Source organism: Pipistrellus hanaki (assembly GCF_964339955.1).
Source record: "Pipistrellus hanaki genome assembly, chromosome: 15".
Classification (NCBI taxonomy): domain Eukaryota; kingdom Metazoa; phylum Chordata; class Mammalia; order Chiroptera; family Vespertilionidae; genus Pipistrellus; species Pipistrellus hanaki.
In genome coordinates, this window is record NC_140517.1 from 50,264,212 (window position 1) to 50,272,330 (window position 8,119).

General features: G+C 64.4%; 1 protein-coding gene across 1 annotated transcript; it reads right to left on the minus strand.

Moving 5' to 3' along the window:
* Positions 1-4,716: 4,716 nt before the first annotated feature.
* Positions 4,717-7,840, minus strand: ZNF579 (zinc finger protein 579). The gene is made up of 2 exons (XM_084906399.1): positions 7,700-7,840; positions 4,717-6,576 (listed from the first exon to the last, which is right to left on the minus strand). The coding sequence occupies exon 2, from the start codon at positions 6,572-6,574 to the stop codon at positions 4,832-4,834; it is 1,743 nt and encodes a 580-aa protein (XP_084762525.1). The 5' UTR covers positions 6,575-6,576; positions 7,700-7,840; the 3' UTR covers positions 4,717-4,831.
* Positions 7,841-8,119: the final 279 nt, after the last annotated feature.

Here is an 8,119-nt window from a genome sequence, read left to right on the forward strand (position 1 = left end):
GGCCAGCGTGGCTCAGGGGTTGAGCGTGCACCTAGGAGCCAGGAGGTCAGGGTTCGCTGCCTGGTCAAGGGCACATGCCTGGGTTACAAGCTCCATCGCCAGGGTGGGGCGTACAGGAGGCAGCCGATGCGTGATTCGCTCTCACCATAGATGTTTCTCTCCCTCTCCCTCTCCCTTCCTCTCTGAAATCAATGAAAAGTATTTTTAAAATGTGTTTTGTCCCCTAGCTGGCTTGGCTCAGTGGATAGAGCGTCGGCCTGCGGACTGAAGGGTCCCTGGTTCGATTCCGGTCAAGGGCATGTACCTTGGTGGCAGGCGCATCCCCAGTAGGGGGTGTGCAAGAGGCAGTTGATCAGTGATTCTCTCTCATCGGTGTTTCTGACTCTCTATCCTTCCTCTCTGTAAAAAATCAATAAAAAAAATAACTATATATATATATATATATATATATATATAGAGAGAGAGAGAGAGAGAGAGAGAGAGAGAGAGAGAGAGAGAGAGGAGAGAGAGAGAGAGAGAGAGAGAGAGAGAGAGAGAGAGAGAGAGAGACAAGAATAGCAATACCCTCCTCCCAGGGTATTCTGCTCTCTTCGCGAAGTAACTCATTCCTATATTATTCATTTATTATTATTTCTTTAATCCTCACCTGAGGACATTTTCCCATTGATTTCTAGAGAGAGTGGGACGGAGAGGGAGAGACAGAGAAACATCCATTTCAGAGGAACACATGGATGGGCTGCCTCCTGCACGCAGGGCCTAGTCGGGGAGGATCCTGCAACCGAGGTCCACGCCCTTGACTGGAACCCAACCCAGGACCCTTGGGTCCGAGGGCCGACGCTCTATCCACTGAGCCACACCGGCCTGGCCCAAAGCAACTCGTTTAATCCTAGAGGCTCAGTGAATGGCGGTGGCCACAGGACAAGGGGCTCTGAGCTGGAGCCTCAGTTTGCCCGTCCTGTGAATGGGGCCACGGAACACCCTCCCTCAGCGGCTGCTCTGCTTGGGATTGTGTGATGGTGGCTGGCCTGGTGGGTGTGCTCACTGGGCATGTGGCACTAGGGAGCCGCTGAGGGGTCTGGGGGGAGGCGGCTGTGAGGTCAGGAAAGCACCCCCACCCCCCCTTCCCAGGAGGAGCTCCCGCTTCCTGTGGGACCCAGCGTGGGGGGACTCCTGGTTTCTCTGCGCCCGGATGTCACTGAGTCCCGTCTCCTCTGCTGGTCCGGCAGCTGCCGGAGTGGGGGGCGGGGTGCCCAGCTGGTCTTCCCGCCCCTGCCCAGCCTCAGCCCGGGTGTGTGTGTGTGTGTGTGTGTGTGCACGCCCAGCCTCAGCCCGGGTGTGTGTGTGTGTGTGTGTGTGTGTGCGCGCCCAGCCTCAGCCCGGGTGTGTGTGTGTGTGTGTGTGTGTGTGCACGCCCAGCCTCAGCCCGGGTGTGTGTGTGTGTGTGTGTGTGTGTGTGTGTGTGCACGCCCAGCCTCAGCCCGGGTGTGTGTGTGTGTGTGTGTGTGTGCGCCCAGCCTCAGCCCGGGTGTGTGTGTGTGTGTGTGTGCACGCCCAGCCTCAGCCTGGGTGTGTGTGTGTGTGTGTGTGCGCCCAGCCTCAGCCCGGGTGTGTGTGTGTGTGTGTGTGTGTGTGTGTGTGCGTGCCCAGCCTCAGCCCGTGTGTGTGTGTGTGTGTGACAGGCCCGTGCTGAGAGCTCCCTGTGTGCAGGCCCCACGCCCACAGCTCAACGGGACTGAGCGGCTGGGGTGAGCCCCCCCCCTCCGCTACCTTCCCCTTCCCCTCCCCGCTTCCCCTCTCCCTGTCCCCTGGGGACGCCTCCCTCCGGAGCCTGGACAGGGCTGCCAGCCTCTGCCGCCCGCCTGACGCTGACAACGGGGGGCGGGGGGGGGGGGGGAGCTGGCCGGGTGGGGGAGGCAGGGTCTGTGCAGAGGCATGGGGGGGGGGTTCGGGAAGACTGGGCACAGCCCTCTGCACCCTGTCCCGGGGCCGGAAAACTGTCTCTCTCTCACATACACACACACACACAACACAGTCACACACACACACACACACACACACACACCATACACATACACACAACACACAATCACATACACACCACACACACATACACAAATATACAGATACACACACAGATATACACTCCACACACACATACCACACACCACACACACACACACACCACAGTCACACACACATACACACACCATACACACAACACACACATACACAGTCACACACATACACAATCACACACACCACACAATCACACACACACCACACACACAACACAGTCACACATACAGACACCATACACATACACACCACACACACATACACAGTCACACACATACACAGTCACACACACACCACACACACACACACAAATACACAGTCACTCACACAGATACACACACAGACACACTCTCCACACACACACCATCCACACACACACACTGCCGGCCATTGTGGCTCAGGGGTTGAGCGCAGACCCAGGAACCGGGAGGTCAGGAGGTCACAGGTGGATTCCCGGTCAGGGCACCTGCCTGGGTTGCAGGCTCCATCCCCCCAGTAGGGGGCGAGCAGGAGGCAGCCCACCGAGGATGTTTCTCTTTCATCAATGTTTCTATCCCTCCCCCTTCTGCTCTCTCTAAAAATCAATCAAAGCATTGCCGAGACCGGTTTGGCTCAATGGATAGAGCGTCGGCTTGGGGACTGAAGGGTCCCGGGTTCGATTCCAGTCAAGGGCATGTACCTTGGTTGCAGGCATATCCCCAGTAGGGGATGTACAAGAGGCAGCTGATCGATGACTCTCTCTCATCTCTCTCCCTTCCTCTCTGTACAAAATCAATAAAATATATTTAAAAATAAAATACAATCACATGGGATAGATTAAAAAATAAAAAACAAAACAAAAATCAGTCAAAGCATTAAATAAAAATAAAATAAAACAGCCCAAATATAAGCACTCGGAGGATTTGTAGAAAATGACCGTCTCCACCCCAGTCCCCTTCTTTCTCTAACATACAGAGCCCGCCCCCTCACGGCCTTCACCCGGGCTGCCCCCCTACCCCCCCACCCCGCACCCCACATTCAGGTCAGAAGCTGACCCCAGCAGGTCCCCCCCCCGCCCCTCACTTGTCCGCCCCAGCCCTGCGGGATCCTGGGTGCCCGAGGCCGGACTGCCCATCGGTGGCCATCGCAGGCAGCTTGTCCTGGATGATGGAACATTCTGGATCCGGGCTGTCCGTCCGCGTGGCCCCGGCCACAGGGGACTCCTGGCGCTTGCAGTAATGTGGCTGGGACCTTTCGTCTTACTCTGTTTTATCTTAAATGTGTCACCCCACACTGGAATGGGGACAGCCACCTGCGGCTCCTGGCTACCCCGTCCTGGACAGAGGTCCGGGCTCTGGCTCCACCCTGGCGGGTAGCTCAGGTGGTCAGAGCATCATCTTTTTTTTTTTTTAATTTAAATATATTTTATTGATTTTTTTCACAGAGAGGAATAGAGAGGTAGAAACATTGATCAGCTGCCTCCTGCACGCCCCCTATGGAGATCGAGCCCTCAACCTGGGCATGTGCCCTTGACCAGAATGGAACCCGGGACCCTTCAGTCCACAGGCCGACGCTCTATCCACTGAGCCAAACCAGTTTTGGCCATCATCTTTTTTTTTTTTTTTTTAAATATATATATCTTTATTGGTTTCAGAGTTGAAGGGAGAGGAAGAGGGAGAGATAGAAACATTAATGATGAGAGAGAGCCATTGATCAGCTGCTTCCTGCACGCCCCCTACTGGGGATCGAACCTGCATCCCGGGCATGTGCCCTTGACCAGAATCGAACCCGGGACCCTTCAGTCCACAGGCCGACGCTCTATCCACTGAGCCACACCCGCTAGGGCTAGAGCATCATCTTGATATACAAGGTTGCAGGTTCGATTCCCCAATCAGGGCACAGACAAGAGTCAATCAAGTAATGCGTGAATGAATGCATCAGTACGTGGAATAATGGGACATCTCTCTCTCTTAATCAATCAATAAAAGCTTTTAAAAATTAGAATTCCAGCCCTGGCCCCCAGCTCGATCCCCAGGCAGGGTGCACGTGGGAGGCAGCCAATGGATGCTTCTCTCTCTCTCTTTCTCTCAATCAATAAGAACATATTTTTAAAGTATTTTTTAAAACAATTCTAGCTCCTCGGAGAGGGTGGCGGCTTCCTCTGGGATCCTCAGAGCCCGGCACAGGGCCGGGTTTGCTACCTGGGAGCGATGGTAACCCCTTCTCCCTCTCCTGCGTCTCCGGCGTCTCCTTCCGCCAAACGCTGCACCCTTCCCCGCGGGGAACCCACCTCCACAGACCGCGGGCTGGACCCTGGCTCCCCCAGACCCTCCCCCACCATGCCCCCTCCCTCCCACCTCACCCCACAGACAGCCTCACTCCTTCACGAACTCACATTTATTCACAGACAGACAGAGGGACAGGGCGGACCTTAGCTCACTGGGGACCCCCGAGGCCTGGCTGTGTCCAGTGTGTACAAACGGGGCGGCGGGTGGGAGGGTGGGGGGTCCCCCAGTCTCCATCCTTCTGGCCCAGGTCCTACCCCTCCTTTTCCAAGGGACCCCGCCTCCCACGTGAGCTGGGGGGGGGGGCAGTTCCCGAGGGGCCTGGGGGCGGCGGGGAAGGGCGAGGGAGGGGCGCGCGGCCCCTCCTTAGTGTCAGGGCTGGGAGGGGCGGCGGGCACGTGGAGGAGGGACCCCCCTCCTTCCACCTCTCTCCTCCCTATTGCAAACCAGGGGGCGGGGACGGGGGAGAGGGGCAGCCGAAGGGGCGAGGGTCAGGAGGCCAGGCCGCCCAAGCCCCCGCGCAGGAGCGCCTTGCTGTCCGTCTCGTCCTCCTCCATCTCCTCGAAGGCCGAGTGGTCCTGGCTGTCAAAGCAGGAGGCGCTGAGGAAGACGGGGGGCGCCGGCGGGGAGCGGGGCGGGCTCCCCGGGGAGGGCGGCTCCTCCTTGATGCGGGCGAGGGGCAGGGGCAGGCCCTCCTCGCCGCCGGGCCCCGAGGGCGCGGGCGGGGACGGCGGGGCCTGGGCCTGCAGCGCCTGCAGCGCGGCCGCGCGCTCCAGCTCGGCGCGGTGGCAGCGCTGGTGGCGCAGGAGGCTGTAGGCGCGCGAGAAGCGGCGCGGGCAGTGCGGGCAGGGGTGCGGGGCCGGGCCGCCCGCGTGCACCTGCGCGTGGCGCGCCAGGTCGGCCAGGCGCTTGAACTCGCGCTGGCAGCGCACGCACTGGAAGGGGCGCGCCCCGGAGTGGGTGACCCCGTGCTGCCGCAGGTGCGCGCGGCGCCGGAAGCCCTTGCCGCACTCGGGGCACCAGAAGCGGGGCTCCCCGGCGGCGGCGGCGGGAGGCCGAGTCCCCGGGGCCGCGTCGCCCCCGTTCTGCCCGCCGCCGCCTTCTCCCGCCCCCTCGGGGCCGGCCTGGCCCTCGCCGCCGCCGTCGGGCCCCTTCCCCGAGGTCCGTGCGCCCGCCGCGCGGTCGTCCCTGCGCGGGGGCAGCGGGGCGAGCAGGCTGAGCGCGCCGTGCACGCGGCGGTGCTGGCGGAGGTAGGAGGCCAGGCGGAAGGCCAGGCCGCAGTCCGGGCACACGAAGGGGCGGTCGGTGGAGTGCACCAGGCGGTGGCGGGACAGCGACCAGGGCCTGGCGAAGGCCTTGAGGCAGACGGGGCACTGGTGGCGCTTGGGGCGCGGCGGCGGGCCCCCCGCGCCCTCGCCCTCCTGCTCGCCCTCGGGGCGCAGGCACGGGTGCGCCTTCAGCTCGCCCTTCGTGGCGAAGGCCTCGCGGCAGCGCAGGCACAGCAGTGTCCAGTCAGCCTGCAGCAGCACCTGCTTCTCCTCCTGCCGCCCGGCCGCCCGCGCCAGCTCGGCCCGCAGCTCGGCCGCCGCCCCGGCCTCCGCGGCCTCCGCGGCCTCCGCCTCCGCCGCCCCCGACGCCCGGGCATCGGCGCGCGCGGGGGGCGCGTCCGGCTCCCCTGCGGCCCACGTGTCCGGCCACGCGGCCTCCTCCTGCTCCTCCTCTTCCTCCTCCTGCTGCTCCTGCTCCTCCGGGGCGGCCCTGGGGCCGGCGGGGCCGGGCGGCTCAGTGGCGGCCGCAGCGCCGTCGCCGTCGGCGGGGTCCTGCGGGTCCAGCCCCGCCTCGCCGCCCGCGTGCTCCTGGGCCAGGTGGCGCCGCAGCTGCGCGGGCTCCGGGAAGGTGCGGGGGCAGGCGGCGCAGCGCAGCGGCGGCTGCGGGCCGTGGCCGCGCAGGTGGCGGGCGAGGTGCGCGGGCCGGCGGAAGGCCTTGGGGCACAGCGGGCAGGCGTGCGGCCGCAGCCCCGAGTGGCTCAGCCAGTGGCGGGAGAGGTAGTAGGGGAAGCGGAAGAGGCGGCCGCACGTGGGGCAGGGCAGGGGCGCGCGGGGGGCGCCGGCGGCCCCCCGGGCCCCCCGGCCTCGGCCCCGGCCCCGGCCACGGCCACCGCGGCCCCGGCCCCGGCCCCCCCGGCCGCGGTGAGGCGGGCTGCCCTGGGCGGGTGGCGGGGGCTGCGGATCCATGCCTGCGGGAGAGAGGAGAGATGGGGAGATGAGGGGGGGTCTAGGGGGGGACAGAGGGGGGACAGAGGGGGGAAGGCGTGAGGAAGAAGTAGGGGCGCTGATGGAAGTGAAGGGGGCAGGTATTCAGCCCGAGAGAGGAGGAGAGAGCAACAGAGACAAGAGGCAGAGACAGAGACAGAGAAGTGGAGATGGAGAGACAGGGCAGGGGAAGTAGGGGGACAGGATGGGGGCCCCCGGAGATCAGGACACCCCACAGGGACAGAGATGAAGAGAAAACAAAGAGGTTTAAACAGATAGAGAGCAAACAGGCCAGAACCATGTGGGGCAGGGGGAGAGACAGACAGACAGACAGACAGAGAGTGCAAACAGGCCAGAACCATGGGGGGCAGGGGAAGAGACAGGCAGACAGACAGACAGACAGAAGGTACAAACAGGCCAGAACCATGGGGGGGGGGGGGGGCGGGGAGGAGAGCCAGACAGACGGACACAGAATTGAAGACAGAAGGATACAAAGTCAGCGGCTGCTGATCCCCCGGGCCCCGCCGTGGGAAGGGCTGCAGGGGCTGGGGTGGGAGGCCCCGGAAGAGGGTGTGCGCGCCCAGGTGCTGGGCGGGGAGGGGCGCGGGGAGGGGCGCGGGGAGGAGGACGCTGGGTCTGAGCCCGGAGGGAGGGCGCTCTGGGGGCCCGACTCCGGGGGCTGGGGGGTGGGGCTGGGGCCGGGGCCGGGGTTCCGGGGGCTCTGGAGGCGCCTGGAATGCAGCATCCAGACCCCCCAACCCCCACTCCCACCCCCACCCCACCCCCTCCCCGGGGCGTGCAGGGCTGGGGTCCTGGGCCCCAGGGGCTGGGCGCGGAGGAGGGGGCTGGGCTCCAACAACGAGGGAGAGGCCGGGGCCGGGGCCCAGCTGCCCGGGAGGAGCGAGCAGAGGGCCAGCCCCTCACCCCGAGGGGGCTGCCGGGGGTCCCTAACTCCCCCACCCCCGGGGAGGGGGCGATCGCCAGGCGGGGCCCCCTGCCGTCCCCGCGGGCACGATCTGCAGAATCGGGCCGGGAGGGAGGCGGCCGTGCGGGTCCCTGCACCGGGGGGCCCGCCCCCGGCCCGATCGCGGGGCGCCCCGCGCTTACCTCCCTCGGCCTCCTGGGCGCCTTTCTTCCTTCCCCGCGGCCGGCCGAGTGGACGGCGGTGGCGGGGAGGGAGGGCCCGGGCGCAGCGTGCAGGGGGGCGGGTGGAGGAGGCTGGGCTCGGTGTCACCGCCTAAGCCTTCCCCCCGGAAACCCGCCTCTCCTCGCCCAGCCTGGGAGAGGAAAGACTGGCTGGGAGCCGGAAGCAGGAGGAGGAGGAGGAGGGGAGGTGGGGGACGAGGAGGGGGAGTGGAGGGGGGCTAGGGGGCCTGGCCTCTGGTCTCCCAGAGGGAGGAGCCCTCTGAGGGCCTGGGAGCCTGGGAGGCTGGATCAAGCTCCTCTCTCCCCTCAAAACACATGGTCATTCATTCCTTCCACAAACACACATTTATCAGGTCCGGCCTCTGCCAGACTCTGTGCTGG

Coding starts and splice junctions, on each gene's coding strand:
- ZNF579 (XM_084906399.1), bottom strand. CDS start 6,574: ATGGATCCGCAGCCCCCGCCACCCGCCCAGGGCAGCCCGCCTCACCGC.